Source organism: Lissotriton vulgaris, chromosome 8 (assembly GCF_964263255.1).
Source record: "Lissotriton vulgaris chromosome 8, aLisVul1.2, whole genome shotgun sequence".
Taxonomy (NCBI): domain Eukaryota; kingdom Metazoa; phylum Chordata; class Amphibia; order Caudata; family Salamandridae; genus Lissotriton; species Lissotriton vulgaris.
In genome coordinates, this window is record NC_141696.1 from 205,782,275 (window position 1) to 205,802,521 (window position 20,247).

General features: G+C 44.2%; 1 protein-coding gene across 1 annotated transcript in view; it reads left to right on the forward strand.

The window, feature by feature from the left end:
- Positions 1–20,247, forward strand: part of LOC147696877 (N-acetylated-alpha-linked acidic dipeptidase 2-like) — a 699,908-nt gene that overhangs the window by 434,301 nt on the left and 245,360 nt on the right. Inside the window, exons 8-10 of the mRNA XM_086933985.1 lie at positions 167–353; positions 3,931–4,024; positions 18,490–18,588. Of these exons, the coding sequence (XP_086790111.1) occupies positions 167–353; positions 3,931–4,024; positions 18,490–18,588 (380 nt within the window). The remainder of the gene's footprint in view (positions 1–166; positions 354–3,930; positions 4,025–18,489; positions 18,589–20,247) is intronic.

Sequence of the window (20,247 nt, forward strand, 5' to 3'; positions counted from 1 at the left end):
AATGTGTAAAATAAAACTCAAATTAGACTTTTAGGGCATGTTTTAGTAAATCCTAGTCTTGTGTTGGGTGGATTTTGTTTAGCGATAGAATAAGGGCAAACTCCAGCATACAGCTATGTTCTTTCAGAGAGATTTTCAACCTATGTACTTTGGTCTGCTATTGCAGGTGAAGAATGCAATGAATGCTAGAGCTACAGGAATCATTCTTTACTCTGACCCGGCGGATTACTGTGCTCCAGGGGTTGAGCCCTACCCAAATGGCTGGAACCTTCCTGGAGGCGGTGCTCAGCGTGGGAATGTTTTAAACCTGAATGGAGCAGGAGACCCTCTTACTCCAGGGTATCCAGCGAAAGGTAAGGCTGAAAGTCTCAGCTTCCACATACTGCTCCATCACCGTAAACATCAATCAAGGATTGATAAGCACAGCAAATCACCTGTGAGGGTCTCAATGAGATAGAGTTTCTACCTGCTTTTTGATGATCTGTTCATTCAAACAGCCAGGTCTTGAGTCCTTTCCTGAATTGCCGAAGCGATGGGGTGGTCCTGCAGTGCAAAGAAAGGTTGTTCCAAGCTTTGGCTTCCATGTGTTAGGAGCGTCCTCTGCTGTTGTCTCATGAATCCGGGGGGGATTTATCTTTACAGAAGAGGGAGGTGTATCTCAGGTGTCTGGTTTGTTGGTGGAAGGTCATGCTTTGGTTGATGTATGCTAGTCCTTTGTTATGCAGGACTTTGTATGCCTGGGTCAACATCTTGAACTGGCATCTCTTCTGGATCAGGTGCGGGTGTAGCTTCTTGAGGTGGGGTGTGGTTTGTGTCTGTCTAGGGAGGTCGAGGATGAGTCTTGCTGCTGAGGTTTGTATTGTCTGTTGTCTCTTCAAGAGGTGTTCGGTGAATCCTGCGTAGAGTGTGTTTCCGTAATCCAGCCTACTGTTGACGAGGACCTACGTGACAGTCCTGGTGTCGACTGGGAGCCACACGAATATCTTGCACAGGATGCATAAGGTGTGGAAAAAGGTGGATGAGACTGCATGTACTTGTTTCTTCATAGATAGCTTGCTGTCCGAGATGATGCTGACATTGTGGGCGTGGTCTGTCGGGCGGGGGATGAGCCGAGTTTGGAAGGCCACTATGCGTCATTCCATGGCGAGATGTTCCCAAATATGAGGACTTCCGTCTTGTCAGTGTTGCGCTTGAGGCAGTTGTCCTTCATCCAGTCGTCAACGTTCATCATACATCTGTAGAAGCTGGCTCTGGTTGTGGAGAAGTCTTCTGACAGTGCGAGGATGAGCCGGGTGTCATCGGCGTAGACAATTATGTTGATTCTGTGCAATCTAATGCTGAAGGACAAAGGGGTCATGTATGTGTTGAAGAGGATGGGGCTGAGATATGAACCTTGGAGGACATCACTGATTGTATTCTTGGTTTCTAAAGTGAATGAAGGGGCACAGATTCTCTGGGTTCTTCAGGTGAAGTATGAGGTGATACATTTGAGCAGGTCTCCTTGGATTCCAATGTGGTGTAGTTTGTTGATCAAGATGTGATGGAAGACGGTGTCGAAGGTGGATGGCAGGTCCAGGAGGATGAGGGATGCGTTTTTTGCCTTGGTACAGGAGGGCCCTGATGTTGTTGGTGGCTGCAATCCGAGCTGGAAATAGTAGCAGGGAGATGGGCCGGTAGTTCTTCGGTTCTGTTGGGTCAGCGAATGGTTTCTTCAGACGGGCCTCACTTCAGAGTGTTTCCAGTACTCAGGGAAGCAGCCGAGGGGATGGAAGTTTTCAGGACTTTCTTAAACTCATCGCCAATCGTCTTGCTTCCAAGGTTTAAGACGTGGAGGGGACAGGGGCCTGTGGGTGCTTCCGAATGCACAGAGTTCATGATGGAGATTGAGGCTTGAGTTGTGTGAGTGTCCCCATGGGTGAGCAGGTGTTCAGTGTTTGTGTTCATGGGTGTAGGTAGACTGATGCTGTCGGCAGCAGGGGTTTGGGTTTGAAGTTTTCAAAGATGAATGAGTTCTTGTTATGTCCTTCGGATTTGTCTGGCTTGGCGTGGGTGATTGTGTCGGTGCATTCTGTGATTCACTGGGAAAAGTTATTTGCAGCTTTGTCCAGGTTGGATGTTGTGTCTGGGAGGTGGGAGTTGAGAGTGTTGTTCCACTGGTCTTCATATATCTTTTTTTCCAGTTTCAGTGCATGATTTTGGGGGAATGGTGCCAGTGTTGGTAGGTCCTGGGATGGTAAAGCGGATGCTGAAGTGGTTGGTCCCGGTGAATTGTGAGACGTGGCTGTCGCTGGGCATGTCCTGTAATGTTTGTAGGGTCGGTAACAAGTTACTTGAGGCCGATGTTGCTCATGCTTTCCAGGAGGTCAGTTGTGTTGGTATCCCTGGGGTCATTGAGGTGGAAGTTGAGATTTCATAGGAAGATGTAGTGCTCGGACTCCATGCCGATCAGGGTGATGTGGTCAGGGGTGGCGTTGAAGAAGCTGGGGCTAGGTGCAGGTGTCTCTGGTGCTTTTTCCATCTGTGTGGAGTTAGAAGTTGAGATGCTCCATTTTCGGGGTCGAGTAGTCTGAGGAGGTCATGCAGCAGATGGTGTCCTTGTAGATGATGGCAATTCCACCTCTGTGTTTGTTGGTACCATCCCAGTGTGTTATCTTATAGCCTTTGGGGGTGGCGAATCTGCTGTCTGTCGCAGAGGCGGGGTTCAGCCAGATCTCTGTGAGGAAGATGACATCTGGGGTGAGGGGTGAGATCGTGTCCCGTATCTCTGTGGCGTATTAGCCGAGCGATTGTGCGTTGAGTAGAATGCACTGGAGTTGTACTGTGACTTTCTTGGTTGGCATGTTGGACGCAGACATGTTTGCAGTGTCTCTGGCATTGTTGGTTGCTTCGGTCTTGCAGGTGAAGCAGCAGTGCTGGCATGAGAATGATCCTCTAGTGCTGTGTGGAGATGTGCAGCAGCAGTTGCTATTGTTGATGTGCCTGGATGTCAGCAGCAGGGTAGCTGTGCATGGTGGAAGAATGATGGTTCTCGGCGCTGATGTGTGGTCCAGGCACTGATGGGTGCCGACAGGCTTGCCATAATTGCGCCTTTGGCACAGCTTGCTGCAGCCTCCATGCAGTAGGTCCTGGGAGGGGTGCTAGGAAGTGGAAGCGGCAATCGGCGGGAAAGCAAGAAACAATGTGGGCCCGCTCTCAGAGCACAGATACAAAAGACAAGCACACATTACAGCAAAATAACCACGCTCAGACTCAGAATAAACAAGAAAAGTTCCCAAATGGGGTTAAGTGGCCCGTTTTCATTGTATGCTGTACCGCTGTTGCTGGATGTAGTCAGTCCCCTGTGTTACTAGTCTCTTGAATATGTAAAAGAATCAGTCTAAACACATATATACCTTGTGCTGCAAGGAAAACAATGTTAGCTTTGTAGTACAGTGTAACCATTACATGGGGCATTTCTCTTGATTCATGCCGTTAAATGTTACCTTCTGTCAGTCATAATGTTCTTGTGCTTGAAATGGCAAAATTGATGACTGTCCATGAGTGCATGTCCATATGAGAAGGAAAAGAAGGGGAACTTTCTTAATGGCTAGATTATTGCTAAATTGAAATCCAGGCCATTCGAATTTCTCACTGCTTTGCTTCTTCCAAAAATGTTTGAAGAGCTAATTCTGTAGGTGAAAAGCAAATGACCTTTGTGAGGTGACCTATTTATTGTGGCAGGACAAGCTTGACGTTTTAGAAGTCCTCATGCATTCTTTGTGAAGTGCACTGAGAGTTTGGCATGTGTTATATACTTGCTGTTGACGCTAATATCTGTACCTGTATAAAACTAAAATCTGGACCTAGTTTGCTTTAGAAATCATATCATACATTCTCCAATGCTTGTAAACATTACTTTGTAACTTTATAATGCTTTCATACCTCTTACAGAGTACACCTTTCGCTACAGAGCTGATGAAGGCGCAGGCCTTCCAAGCATCCCAGTTCATCCCATTGGATATCATGATGCAGAGAAGCTTTTACGGTGAGCCAGCCTTCATTGTTGGCTTTTCAGATTCTGTGCTGTCAGCAAGAGAAACAGGTTGTCTAGTTTTTAAGATTAGAGCACGGTACCGTGATAATTACCACATGAAGCATGCAAGGTAATGAGAGCGTGTCAGTCACTTTAAAACATTGTTTATCTGACAACTACATCAGTTCTGAGGACATGCTTCTCATTCTCCAGAAACTAATGCAAGAGCTGACATCCGACATTTGCCTTTCTTTAGCAAATAAGCTTCAAGCTATAGTCAAAGGGGACAAAATAAGTGCTCTCCATCTAACTGGGAAAGAAAAGAGTGCAATAGAAGTTCCATATTAAATATACATTTATTTTCCCTGTATCAACCCTGGAAAAGAATGTAGAATTTTTTTCTGTTTTGACTTTGTGGGATGAGACTTTTCAAAAACAATGAGGTTTTGGTTTTGCTGCTAAGTAATTTAGACATAATAGTGGGCGGGGCAGGATTATGAAGTGTCTGTCATGCTGCACAAAAAAACTTGATAAACAGAGTGTGGGCTGAATTCAAGAAGTGAAAAAAATAACAATGACCACAAGATAGGATGTTTTTAGTGCAATATTCGCAGAGAATTGAAAGCTCAAAATAGTAAGGTTAAATTCACAAGTGTCTTATTCAAGGGTAATAAACTAAACAGATATAGGCTACATGTAACAACAAAGTGCTTTACATGGATTTGGCGGTAGTCGTGTTTAGGGAGGTTTATGTCTTTGATACAGCAGACAAAACGTTATATGCAAGGAAAGCATTGCCTATTTTGAGGGTCAACCGTGTTTCCTACATTAATTAAACCAATAGGGCAGCTCATATTTCTGCTGCATTTCTTGATGCCACAATATAGATCCTAATCCTAGTGGCCCAAAAAGCAACAAAAAAACCTCAATAGGTAGGGTGAACTTCCCATAGTACCGCAAGACGTCTTGGGCGACTTGGATGCTGTGATAAGTGCACTGTGATAGATGCACAATTTATGGCATGGTGTTTTGTTGCCGCAGGGCCATCTCTTTAGTTATATTTACTTAACAACAAACTTTGAGGTCAGGACTTTTCTGTTTAAACCACCAGTTTGCCTCAGAAACTTTGAGGGCCGTGCTGCAGATGCGCCTCTTCTTGTTCAGGTGATCGATAGTTGTTCTATATCTACATTGGGGATTGTTGTTTTAAGTCTACCAGAAAGTCCTCCGACTTTGAAGAAGTATCACAGGAATTCCAGATGAGTCCTTCCCTCTTCTCCTCCTCACCCGAGAATCATGAGATAGGCAAAGCTCCATCTGTTTACTTAACACTGATTGGATTAAAATTGTCCTGAAATAAAAATACAAGCAGACACGCACACCAGATGTCTTTAGGTATGTATCTAAAACTAGAATTGCCCACATGCAATGCATTGAGTCTCTCCAAGAAACAACTAGAATATCAACTAATCCATTCCTATTTTGTTCCACTTATTATTTTCATCAGGTCACTTTGAGGCTAATTACCAAATTGATCTATATTCCTCACTGGCGCCCACTAGTGTGTCCCTGCCCACAGGGTCTTGCAATATTTCGGGTGAGAACCTCCATGTGCATAGTGACCTAATGCTGCCACCCCATTCCAACAGACATGTTACCGGAGCATGATCCGAAAGGGAACGGGAAAGGAGAGTCACCTCTAGCGCTTTGGGAGCGAGGAGAGAAACCAGTAAGACACAATCACGTCTGACAATGGTACCATGCATCATTGAAAAACAGGTATACTCTTGCTTTGTCGGGTGTGACTCCCTCCATCCATCGCACAGGCCCAACCACCCACAGCTTGAACGTCATCATGGGCTTAGTGGTTGTCTATGTTGAGTGACGGTCAAGCACACTATTTCTATAATGCAGTTGAAGTCATCCATACAAGACATCCCCAACCGTGGAGTAGAAAGACCCATCATCCACATTTTGGCCATAAGTGTTCACAAAGGTCACATCCACACTATCCAACCTGCCCTACAATAATATATACCGCCCCTCGACATCCCCTCCATATAAATCAATACAAATGGTACCCCAGTGACTATCCAGATCAGCACCCCCTGTGTGAAAGATGAGTAGTTAGTGTAATAGACCTGCCCTCTCCAGTTCCTTGCAATTTTCAAAGCCTCAGTGAGGTGGGTTTCCTGGATTTAGGCTATGCTAACACCATGTCGCTTAAGGAGGAACAACATTATATCCTTTCTTATAGGACCCCACACCCTGCACATTCCAAGAAAGGAGCTTATGCTTGATCGGGACAGCCATCTACATCAAACACTGTGTGCTCAGACCGCACATTCCCTATGTCAAGATGTCAATTAACTCCAATCACCTGTACAACTAAGAACCCAGAAATGTTCCCAACCCCCAACCACCCCAGACAAGTAGCACTAAGCAAGAGCCACATACATGCCCATATAAATCGATGTGCCAGTATGTGCACCATCACTCCCCTATCTTTCACCTACTCCAGTACTCTACACCCCATACTCAACAAGGACAGACTCCCCAACACACAGATCACAGTATAGGATGGGTTTACCCTCAGAGCCCTCAGTCATGACTGTCCTCATATACACACAGTTACGAATGAAAATCCCTAGGCCCCACAATCAAACCCACCATCCTCCACTCTAGGACGACACTCCCATCACAGGGAAGTATAAGGCCCAATAATACACAGTCAACCATTCTCAACACCCTATCTCCAGACATACCGCAGTCCGGTAAATCAGCAACAACAAAGTGGCAATCCACTATGCTTTCCCCACTGCTGTCACCCCCGCCCCTCTGCATGCTCCCAAACATCATTGGATACACTCCAAAGGAAGTTCACTCTTAAAGCGAACCCCACAACAAGAGACCCTTTCATCAGGTACCAGTATCAGGAACAATATCTCCAATGTTCATCAGAGGGTCCAAGTACTCATCGTCCTTAGAGGGAGTACCTTTACAAGATCCACCTCCCCCAGCCACTTCCGAGCCTCTAAATCCGAGGTGCAATCATCTCTCTTTACTACATGACCTGACTGATCTCAACAGCATGAACCAGCCCTAGTTTGATGTCACCTGTGTCCCTGCCTCCTTCCACCTACATGGAATGGCTCAACTTTCCGCAGGGGATGCCCCCGGTGCGCATTCTCCATATCCAGTCATGACCAAACATCCTCCGGGTGTTCAAACAAATGTTACATTCATGCCTCTTTGACTCACAACTGAGCAGGATAAGGATAAAGTAGCATCTACCACAGCCCCATAGTGCAGAGGCGTTTCTTGACTTCCTGGAATCTTTTACGTCAGGATAAGTTGCAATGTTCCTTCCCTCAAACTGTGATATTGGTGTCTCCCTAGCCTCTCGCAGGAAAACATCTCTGTCGCGATAATTCAGCAAGTGGGCAAACAGAGCCCTTTGGGGCACACCTGGAGGAGGAGCGGGGGCCAGGGATCTGTGAACACGTTTGATGACAAAAGTGTCTGGGAGTCCCGTGGGGTGCAGGTCAGCCCTCACCCACAGTTCCAGGAACCACTCCGCCGACTGCACCTCTCCGGGACACCAAGCAGGCTTGTGTTTTTCCTTCTCGACCTCCCCTCTGCATCCTCCACACGATCTTCGAGAGTGCCAGTGACAGCGATCAGTCATGCTATCTGCTTTTTGAGTTGGCGCACTTCAGTTTGCAGGGATGTGATGTTTGATTCCACAGTGTCCGCTTAATCTGCATCCTTGCGCAAATCCGCACGGAGCAGATTCACTTCAATGGAGGCAGCTGCAATTTGACCATCTAGGGCTAACCTGGATCCCTCAAGGGCTTCTAAGAGGGCAGCATTCAATTGTTCCTCATGATGCTGTAGAGGCCCTTGTGTGGTGATTCTATGTGCGACCTGCAGCGGGGTGCTATACCGCATGATGGTATCACCCTGCGCCTGACTCTGAGGTCGGTCCTTTCCCAGCACAAAGCAGCTGTACTATTCCCTTCACTGCCAGAACTCCACCAACAAGCGGAGACCGCAAGAAGCGACAATAGGAGAAGTGGGAGAGGGCAGCATCTCTAGGTCCTAGTAAGTGAGTATCAAAAGAATCAATCCACGGATCTGTGATCGGGTGAACGGAGCAAATGAACCCACCTATGTCTTTATGAGCGTCCCTCCACTGAAAGGCGCACTGCTGTGACAGGCTCCAGCAGGGGGAGGTCCCCTTCGATCACACCAAGTTCTATAGCGCTACAGCACCTACTAGCTTCAACAAATGCCCAGGTATCCAGAGGGTCCATTCACTGACATATGGCTCCCTCAGTGGCCTCCAACAGACAGCACTCACCACACTGAGTCACCTATGTTTCTGATGTCACCCCCAGCACAACCGGTATAGTTGGGCAACCCAACCAGTTGCACATAGGCAAAGTGTCCATTTAGGGGTAAGCACCTGCCTGTCAGAAGGTCAGTCAGGGTCACCATAGGTAGTCCAGGGGCCAAAATGGAAGTCCCACAGTACAGATCCATGCCTCAAGCCTAGGCCATGAGGGCCATCCCTTCATAGAAGGATCAATCCCCACCAGGCCCTAGTGTTTAAATTTTGAGTCCCTGCCCTCACACAGCACCAGCTGATAGGGGGTCTCCAGGATAGGGGCAGTCAGCAGGGTTCAGAATAAGGCAAGGGCCTCATTCCTCGAGCGCGGTGTAGTACTGCTGATGCAGGCCTTTCATGTAAATTTAGTGCTGGAGAGAAGCAGCTTGCACTCTTTTCCCTGCAGGCACCACCAACTGCTGGGGCCCCCAAGGCATGTATGTGGCCGCCACAAGGGTCTCCAGGCCAGCTCACTATACGCAGCTGCTCTCCCCTGGCTCACGTTGCCATCGCAGGAGGGTTTGGTCTTCCGGCATGTGTAGCTTCCACACTGCACTACAAGGCCTCTAGTCAGAGCAAAGGGGCGCCTCAAGCCTGCTGTGCCAAAGTTCATGACGGTGTTGCCAGGGGAGCTAGTTTCCCCCTTCTGCCACAGTCGCTGGCCCATGCTTGGCGTGACCGCAAGCCCCAACAGACCTGAAGATGGAGCTCTCCCGGGAGGTCCCTAAGCACTGCAGTATGCACGCGGCTGCCAGAGCTCTACAGGCTGCTATTCGCCTGGGTGGCCAACTGAGGCCCATGAGTCATTAAAGGGCCGACAGATTGGTCTGGTTTCCCAATTGCCACAGCAGCACAGTCCCCAAAACCTCAGGGCAAGAAAACCTCCATTCAGTGCAGGATGCTGCAGGTTAAGCGGTGGGGAACAGAGCTCCCTAAAGGCGCATGCTGTCAGCCATCTTGCTGGCCACGCCTCGACTGATCTTGCCAGATCACCAATAGATTCTACAAAAGGAATCCTGAGGCTACAATATCACAGAAGAATTGATCAAAAGTAAACTCTCATCACTTTAACATTATGGGCCGTATTACAAAAAGTGCCCCGTACATGCCCATAGAAATCGATGCAGAAGGGGCCGCAGATGCTTGTGCAGCTCCTTCTATAATACTAATAGTGCTACCGCACATAATGTGCCAGCTCTATCTTCATGTGGCATTCCCTCATTTGCATGGGGGCATGCCCCATGCAAATCAGCAAATCGTTTTGCCTCTACGCCTGCGCCGTATTACTGACGCGGGCGCAGAGGCTAATAAGCTGTCAGGAGGCACACTGTCAGTGTGCCCCCTGGTGGTTGCCCTCTGGGGAGGGGGGAAGGGGGGAAGGAGGTTCCATGGAATTCCCAGACACCCCCTTGCAGGCAGATGCAGTCACTGACTGCACCGGCCTGCAAGGGGATCTCTAATCCCCTTCAAAAGTGCAGGCGGTTTGCCGCCTGCACTGTGCAACACGGAGCGGCTGTAAAGCAGCTGCTCCTTTATTCAACTGACTATGCTGCCCCCAGAGTAGCACGAGTGTGCTGCTGCTCTGGGTGCAGCACATTCTCCATAATAGGGCACCTTTGCAGTGTTAGCACCCGGCGCACCTTTTTAAAGGTGCACCCAGCACAAACAATGAAAATACACTTTATGTGTAATGTGGCCCTATTTCTCAGTAAAGCTAGTTGGTGTCAGTGAGCCTTTTTCAGATCTAATAACAGATGATTAGGAATTGTATTAGTAGATTGTGCTTAAAAGCCTTCGACTAGTGACCAGGCCTCTGAGTGGGGCCCGAGAGGCTTGTATGAGAACTACTCAACTGTAATGCTTGAAAGACTGATTATCACTCCCTTTTTTGCTTGCTTGCATGGTTTATAGAACGGAGGCAGGAACTTCTCTATCTCCTAAGGTTTTAAAAGTTAGGCTGCAGCTCAGCTGTTTGTTTTTCATCATGAGGTGATTAAAAAAAGAGTACAGAAAGTAGTACTACAGGAGTACTCTTTTATATACTCTTAATAATAATAATAACTGAAGCTTATACAGCGCCTGGTTACACTAGCCAGTGTGTCCCCGCGCTAATAACTTGGCCACCAGAATACCATACTATTATGACCTCCCACACCAGAACCTCCTAGTGCCTATCCCCTGGGGAATAAATAAGTTTTCAAATCTTTGCGGAAAACCACCTCTGAAGTTTCCACACGGAGCCTAAGAGGAAGGCTATTCCATAGATGGGCAGCCAGGACCCGAAAGGACCTGTCTCCCATTCTAGCCCTTCTAATTTTAGGTACCTGCACTAGACCTGCCTCTTACATGCCTTTGTTCGTCCTTGGTGTATTGACCCCGAAATGCCCACATCCCTTTTTGTAAAACTGCAAAGAGGGTGCACTTCTTTCTATGTGTTCTAATTGTATAGGAATATTCCAATGTAATCTCTTTTAAATGCGTTGCAGCCAATTCACAAAGCCATGCCAGAATATGTCAAAGAGTAGTGCAAGAATTCTATTTCATGTTCCCAAAAATACCTTTGTGAATAGGCTGGTACCTGTTTACAGATCATTTGTGCTGTTGTGATCTATACTAGTGCTTCAGTTGAGAAACAAAAAATGTTTCTTAAGACTTGTGCCTTATTACCTTGAAACACAGCAGTGAGGAACGGTACCCTCTTTTCTAGAGATTAGGCCCTTGTGGAAGCTTTTGTGCTGTCTTATTTTACCAGTGAGGCACTGGGGTGTGGATTCGGAGAAAGGGGAGAGGTTGGTTTAGCACCCCAACACCACCAATAAATGTACTTCCTAATAAGTAGTTGGTTTCAGGTGTCTGTTGGATTTCACCAGAATTTTTTACACACACCGACAAAAACACACACAATCTCTCTCCCTCTCTCTAGTTTGAAAGTCCTTAAAAATGTAGGTTATTTTTCAAAATATTGTGTTTTCTCTCACTTTTATACTCTTACCAATCTGCATTCCTATCATTTTTTACTGTCCCTTAGGCCCTTCTAATGCAACCCGCTTGTCATATAATGTATGTTAACGTGATATGCCCGAGTGATTGTTGGAAAATCTGAAGCTCATACCCCCAATTGTACTCACCCAGCTATGCCCCTGGTGAGGCATTTAAAAAAAAAACTTTGTCTATGCTAAATCAGGTTCCCATGACCCATGCACGGTTGCGGTGGCAAAATTGGCCCAAGAACCTATTGCCCTGTCACTCACTTCTCTATTTAATGCAATGTTTGCAGAATGGCATTTCCCCAAAGCATGGAAAATTGTTTAAATTCTGCCACTGTTAAAGAAGCACAGCCTGGATCCTAAGAACCCAAATAATTTCTGACCGATCTTGCGCCTCCCACTCCCATCTAAACTGGTTGAGAAGAGAAAGAATGCACAACTGAGTGCCTATTTGCGTGATGCCAAAGTTCTGAATCCTCCTCAATATGGGTTCAGAGAAGGACACAGTACGGAAACCGCCCTTCTAAAATATACTAAAGAGATCAGGGTAGCTTTGGACCAGGGAGGGAAGGCCACTATGATCATGCTTGACCTTTCCGCGGCTTTCGATAAAGTCCATCATGGTCTTTTGATGGACAGTTTGCGGGCCTACGTAGTGCAGGATAAAGCATGGACACTCCTGAAGTCCTTCCTCTCGGACAGACTGCAAATAGTCTCTTTAGCAGAATTCTATTCGAAACCTTTCTTGCTTCCCTGTGGAGTTCTGCAGAGGTAGTCTTTAAGCCTTCAAATAGGGCATAGCGTAAGGATTTACCCGCCCCCATGTAATATTATTTTCGTTTTTGTTTTTGCCTTTCTATCCCTCCCTTTTAGACTTTTAAGGGATACAGGCAATATCCATTCCTACAAATCAGAACTTTAAATTTCGGAAAACCTTTTTCAAGTTTAAAGGTAAGCATTTCTGTTTAAAATCACACATAGAGTAGATAATAATAGTAGTTTAGGCTCAATAAAATCTTGCCTATAACTAAACAATAAGATCTCACCATGATTTAGAAACAACCAGAACACACAGTTATTTAAAAACGTTTCATCTGGCAGTAACTTAGGTTAGAAAATGGAATCCACCCAAGGAAGTAGAAGCTCTGTTTAAAATCTATTTAGGCTATGAGCACCAGTATCCTTCTATCCTAAAAGAAATTCTTCTTATTCATGTTTCTACCTTAAACTGTTTTATATGTAATAAGAGTGCCCTATTAGGTTTGTTGATATTGTTTTACAAACTGTATATGATTATTTTATCTAGCATAAACATTTTTAAATCAGTGTACATGTCCTCCCATAGCGGTATATCACAGTGTATCATCAATTATCTGGCAAAAGAGTATAGTACAATTATGATGAACTATAAACAACTATATTGTATTACACACAAGAATGAATGATCTAAAATAGTATTTGTTTAAATTTTAGAATTATGCTGAAATTGTTCTGATGAAGACACATTATATGTGTCGAAACGCGTTGACAGACATCAGCTCCTTCAATCAGTTATGGGAACTATGAATGATTTAATATCTCCCTGAATACTGTACATTAACTTGATTGTAAAACTGTTCTTCTTTTTAATGTATTTTAGAAAAAATTTGTATTATTGAATATGTTCATATCAATTTTTATCAGCATAATTACATTTCTTATGCGATCATAGCATATTGTTGTTTTCTCTTCTTGTGTTTTTTTCATTCTTACTAAATTTTATTATGCCAGATATCTGACTTGATTATAATTTGCCTGGGTTTTTACCTTTGCTTTTATTAGTAGTCTTTAAGCCCTACAGTGTTTAATGTAAATGTGTCTTCATTGGCTCCCCTGATTAATTCCTTTAGTTTTTGCCTCACCTCCTATGCGGATGACACGCAAATTGTGCTGTTGTTACGGCCTGGGCAGGAAATGGCAACAGGAAAGCAATTCCAAGACTGCATGGAGGTGGTAGGAAGCTGGATGTCCCACAACTGCTTAAAGCTCAACTCGAGCAAAACCAAGGTCATCTTGTTCGGGAATGATGCCAACTTCTAAACCCCAAGTTGGTGGCCAGATAATATGGGGGCCCTCCTGATACCCACTAGGAAAGTGAAAAATCTAGGAATGCTAACAGATGAAAGGCTTGATAGAGGCAATCAAGTCAATGCAGTTGTCTTAGCCACAACATACACTCTTAAAACAATGAAGAAAATTATACCTTTTTTGCCGAAGGATAGCCAGCGAACAGTGGTTACAGCATTGACTATGTCAAGGCTGGACTATTGCAACAGTTTATATCTGAATATGCAGGAGCGGTTTCTTCATCCGTCTTGACCGGTGGTTTGAGTGAAGTTTTTTCACTCGTAGAGGACTCTCATTTACTTTACTAGCTTTACTAAGATGGCTCTTTATTTACACACGCATGACGCCATTACGCCTTCAGCGTATATGCACGGAAGTGGCGACATTCATTTCTTAGACGCGGCAGTCGAGTGGGCAGTAACGGCGGTGCTCCCCTTGCGCTATTAAGTAAGTGACATTGCCGGTCCTTAACCTCAAGTTTTGTAACGATGGTTTGGGGTCTAATGAGTGTACTTTCATAGAGCGAGTTGTGCTGGGCACTAATGTGAGGATTTTGATTTAACAGGTAACGTGTAAAGCTCCTGTCTATGGGTGGCAGTCTGATTCCGACGTTCAGGACGATTTAGGTGTAGATACTTTGACTTCATCTGTGAGTGCGGATTCTTTAGTGATTTACGCTGTCTGAATGCTATAGATGTTTGATAATTTAATTTAAAGTGGGACAGCATGTCGCTGACAATGTGCTGTTGTTGGTTTCTTATCTTTTCTTTCCATTAGATAATTGGATATTTGAGTTTTAAGTCTTAGGACTTCCGGCTGGAGGTCTTTGGTAAGATTCTGTTGACTTGATTTCACTGATTTTAAGGTAGTAGGCACACAAGTGTTGGCTTTTTCATTTGTTTTGGTGATGGTTGATCTATTTCATACACTGAGGGTATAGGTCATTGCTTTGGTAGTAGGCACATAATTGTTGGTCTCTTTCGGTGGTGGCTGATTTACTCTGCACACGTAGGATGTGGGTCAGAGGTCCATTTTCCTTGGGTTAAGTAGACGATACTGGTTTTGCAAGGATACTATTATATTATATTTATATGTATATATATATTTACTTTTAGATTTATATGTGCAACGTATGGTCCTGATGATGGTCCTATGGATTGTGTAAACCATCGGGGACCGAAACGTCGACGCTCGACATCTTTTTGCTTATGGATGTATCATCATTTGAATTTCTATTGATTGTATTATGGAAAGTAATTTCTAGAACATGGTATTGGTTTTCTCCATGTTATCAGCAAAGGTTGTCATATACTACTGTTAATTGATTTTGCAAATGTAGTGGTATTTTCTGTTAAAGCAAGCAAAAAAAAAAGGTAATAAGGACAAAGGGGAGATTTTAAAGACCAAGCTCCAATATGTTCCCTACAGACATATCACAACATGTATATGGGAGGGTCTACCACACAAAGTACGCTCAATGTGTCCTAACAGGGTACCCTAAAACAACCTCAAACTATGTGTATCTACAAAGGATCATCCCCACAGTGATCATAGAGGAATGCCCATCAGTCACCACACGGAACCGCCCTTCATCATTTGGGATTACATCAAGACCACTACTGGGATAGCCAAAACTATCACAGTCGGGGGTCCAGATGTAGAAAGGAGCTCCACCACCGATCAGTAAGGTCTAACTCTGGTCTTGATACTCAAGTTCTGAGGATTTGAATATCAAAACTGGGAGACTGATGTTGCAGTGCTCAAAAAGTGTGAAAAACTAGAAAAATTTGTGATTTTAAAACAGGATAGGGGGTACTCATAACTTTATTCAGGTGTTACCCAACTTTCCAATGTTAAAAAGTAGTTGTCAGTGACAGTCAAAAATATATAGACTGTCTGAATATTCTATGTGGTCGACATGTTTCAGCAATCTAGTGACCAGTTCGTCGTTGCCTTCTTCAGGACCATGTTTACTAATAGCTACTGCAATTTGGTGATAATGAAAACAAATACGTGCTCAAAATCAAAATAAGATACAGAGGTCACCTGATATCACTAGGTGTTCTGCTCCCTCTTTACAAGTTTTTCTGAAAAGGAGGAAAGAGAAAAATTTGAAGGTTGAACCCAAGGCTTCCCTAAAGACAAAACGGCGTTTAACATTATAACCATAGTTATGACTAATAATAAGTATCAAAAATGTATACTGAATGCCTCTAAACATGAAGTGTACACATATTATCATTGGGCCTAATCTGTTAACTGAGTATAGCTAACAATGTTTCGTACATTTATATCTCTCTCTATCATAGAGCGGTGCTTCCCCTCTTTTCTGAGCCGTGGCCAGGTGGGCTGAGGTCTATACCTCTTACGAAGATGGTAAGATGGGTTAAAATACTTTGTTTCATTGGCAGTTAACAGATTAGGCCCAATGATAATATGTGTGCACTTCATGTTCGATATGAGCCCAGCTGATGCGAGAGCCCACGGACGCTGCCCCTCCTCTTTGACGCGCTGAGAAAGACGCTGTCTTTTTCTCCAGCCGAGAAAATCCAGCTCCGGCGTTTCCAGCCTTCCCTTGCGGGTTACTGGAATAGCGAGTCCTGAGGAAAGAGATACCAGACCTCCCACATTCTATTACCAAGGTACGGAGCCGACTAAACCCTTAAAGAGAATTCTTGAGTCTGATTCTTGGCAAAACCAACTTAACTTAAACTGCTACTTACTTACTCCTTCCCACGTATAAGGCTTAGGTCAGGTACACCGGGGTAGGCGTATTTAGAAGCACCAGTTGAGTACGTTAGTCAATGTATATATGTGTGTATATATTTTATCCATTTTAAAGTATCTTATGGCTAAGAAACCATATCAATGCTTTTACAGTATTATTTCATAATACTCCTTTTACTGTACGCACTTTACTTTACATTAAGTATTGCAATTGTGGCAATTCATTTCTCTTGCATGAGAAGGAAGACTGCTCAATAAATTAACAGCCTGATTCATCAAGCCGAAATCGGCTCGCAAAGGGCCAGATTCTGAGAATCTGGCCCTTTGCGAGCGCTATTTTTGCATTTGGGATTCATCATCCCAAATGCAAAAATCGGTAATAGCAATTTAGCTATTTTGTGAGGAATTACATTTAGGGAATCTCTATTTGAGATTCCTTAAATGCAATTCATCATCCATTTAAAATTTGCGAATTCGTAATTTCGGCCCGCTATTTACCGCGAGGTCAAACCTCGTGGTAAATAGCGAAAACTCAGAAAAATTCTTTTAAAAGCATTTTTCTGAGTTGCATGTTGCACACACACATGTCCTTTAGACATGTGTGTGCGCAACACCTGTTTAAATTAGCATTTAAGGGGTGCTACAGGGTGTCCTTTGGACACCCCTGGCACCCTTTAAATCGCTATCTTATTTGTGATTAGCTAATTGCTAATCGCAAATAAGGAATACTCCCCATTCATTCCTATGGGCCTTTTGGCCCATAGGAATGAATGGGGAGTTATTCCTTATTTGCGATTAGCAATTTGCTAATCGCAAATAAGGAATCTGTAGGAATCGCAAAAAAATTTGCTATTCCTACATGAATCCCGTTTTGCGAGTCTGGAATAGCGATTCCTTATGATTCGCTATTTCAGACTCGCAAAACCTCCCAATGATGAATCAGGCTGTAAATCTTTTATTGAAAATGCCCGTCTCTCTTTTCTCTGCACTCTGGTGAAACTAAGTACGCACGACTGACTGAGTGAAATAGCTGTCTATTGTTTTCACATGACTCTAGAGATACACTCTTATTCGGAGAGAGCAAAGTTGTCATGTTATTTGGTTGTCAGAAGCTAATCCCTTCTCGTCTATCCAGGGAGGTTAAACTCCTCCTCGTTTATTCGAGAAAGTTTCTAGTGACCTCTGAGCTAGCTGGCAAACCTTAAGTCTAATATAGTCAGTAGAGACTTAGTCGACCTCAGTCCTACGCCTACACTGCTGAATATATTATTCCAATGCGCAGAGCCTATTGGGAATATATGCCCAGATGCATCAACCTTTTTAGGAAGTGCAAACGGTGCGATTCGCATAAATCGGCCTTTTGCACTTCCTAAATTGGTTACTGGGATGCATCAAGCATTTTTTGGAAATCGCTTTTTTTGCGAGTTCCAAAAAATGCGATTGCTGTTAAGGAATCGCAAATTTGCGATTCCTTAACAGCAATGCATCATCCTCAAAACATTTGCGATTTTAAAAATTGCAAATGCAAATTACCACGAAGTTGAACTTCGTGGTAATTTGCAAAAATGTTTAAAAACGCATAAAAATGCATTTTTTAAACGTGTACGTCACAGGCACACATGTCCTTTGGATATGTGTGTATGTAACTCACATGTAAAAGTGCATTTCATGGGTGCAGGGGGGGGTCCTTTGGACCCCCATCTCCACCCTTGAAAGGCTTTGATGCATTCCGATTTTGAATTGCGAATTCGCAATTCCCATTAATTCCTATGGGCATTTCAGCCCATAGGAATGAATGGGAATATCGGATTCGCTATTTGGAACTCGCAATTTTATTGGAATTCGGTAAAAATTGCGATTTTTACCGAATTCCAATAAAATAGCGAAATTAATGATGCATTGCCATTTGCGAATCCTTAATTGCGATTCCTTATTTTTCGCAATTAAGGAATCGCAAATGACAACGTTGATGCATCTAGGGGATAGGAACTACACTACAGATTTTAACCGCATCGCTGCGGTGGTTATTTTTCCCCTATGCAGCTTTTTTCTAAAAGCCGCGTAAGATGACGAGCTCAGCTCGTCATCCGCACACGCCCCCCGTGGCTGATGACGAGCTGAGCTCGTAATCAGCATCGAAGGGGTTAAGGAAGGTATTGTAATTTGTTTTTGTGGTGTCTGACAAACGTAATGACACAGTGAGCACGCTTTATAAAGATTGCAATAAAATCACGGAAATCATCAAGCATTATACTTTTTTCAAACAGTAACATGGGAGGAGCCCCCGCACCTGACGAGACCTGGAAAGGAAACCTGAATGTTTCATACAACCTAGGTCCTGGCTTCAGTGGTGGCTTTTCAACAAGGTTAGTGTAATCACTGCTTCCATATACTGTCAATGCAATGTCCTGTGAGGCAGCACTGAGTCTAATACACAATGTTCGTACAGTCTTTGTGTCCTGAAGTGAAAGAAGTTGCTGTTGGTAAATGTGTTTTTGGTTGGTTGTTGGTACTAGGTGTGAATTGGGTGTGACAATAGGGGCATCACTGCAGAAGTATGCCATGTTTACAGGCTAGATTTGGAGTTGGCAAGAAGCCTGGATTTGTTTAATTTATTTTTTTCTCTCAAACGGAAGAGGCTTTAAAAATGTAAGTGTAAAAATGATGCAAACTAAAGCTGGTGTGTATATATGGTTGGAAAAAATACATAAAAAATTATCCATCGCAAAATTAAATATGAAGAGAACATGAAATGAAAGCAGCGACCCGGGCGGACCCTTTTCCCGACGCTGTATGCTGTGGTGTGCACAATATACATTTTTTGACTTTTTTGTAGCACAAGACAGTGACAGGACTGCCTAAACTGTCTCTAGGCCAGATCTAAATATATGATGTTGATCCTCTGCTGATATCCTATATTCATTCTTCATTTGCATAGAAAACAATGTTTTGCTTTCTTACACGTTCCTATTTTTTGAGATGCAAACGAAGTTTTGTCTGCGTAACGTGAGCAGAGTGACAAATTGTACACGAGGCAGTGCGACTCACAGCCAGATGAACACAAGAATAATGGTAATATAATGTGGCTGAGCGACCAATGGGCTTCTGGTACAGCGCACGTGGCACTGTTGTACAGAGCACACAGTGCAACGTTAGTAGTAATTCTGTCCAGTGTAGCATGTTGCAGTATTCGGCCATCCTTGGCAATGTTCTAATCGCTGCACCTTTCTCCTACTGTTCCTGGCCTACCTTACCACGGGAGGTAATTCTTTACCCATTCATGTTGCCCAGACAGCAAACCTGTCCTTCAGTTGTTTGCGCGCCAACCTCCAGCAGAGTGACCCAGTAACTCTGTTATGTTGCAATGTATTTTATAGTTGTCAAGCTCTTTAAGTAAACTTGATGTGATTTCCTCAATGTGTTCGGTGTGGTAATCGGTGACATTATTTTAAGCAGTATCATCAGACGCTGTTGCAGAACGGTAAACAGCAGTTAAAACCCAGGTATTACCATGCAGTGCCTTTACCACGCGTCATTTACCACACAGCGCCTTTACATTGCATTCCTATACCATGAATATACCTTAACCATGCATGCCTTTACCTTGCCAGGTAAGTATATTTACGGCAAGGGTCTGTATGAGAAAGAGAGAGAGTGTGGGAGAGAGAGTGTGGGAGAGAGAGTGTGGGAGAGAGAGTGTGGGAGAGAGAGTGTGGGAGAGAGAGTGTGGGAGAGAGAGTGTGTGGGAGAGAGAGTGTGTGAGAGAGAGAGTGTGTGAGAGAGAGAGAGAGAGAGAGAGAGAGAGAGAGAGAGAGAGAGTGTTTTATTGTTTAGGGTGGGCAAGGGTATAGGGCGGTAAGGGTATTTTGGGGGTTTAGGGGTGGGCAAGGATATAGGGTGGTAAGGGTATTTAGGGGGTTTAGGAGTGGATAAGAGTATAGGTGGCAAGGTTAAAAACGGGGGTGGATAAAATAAATAATAAAGGGAGGGTTGAGGGGTCTCCCTAATAAAGAAAAAAAGTTAAA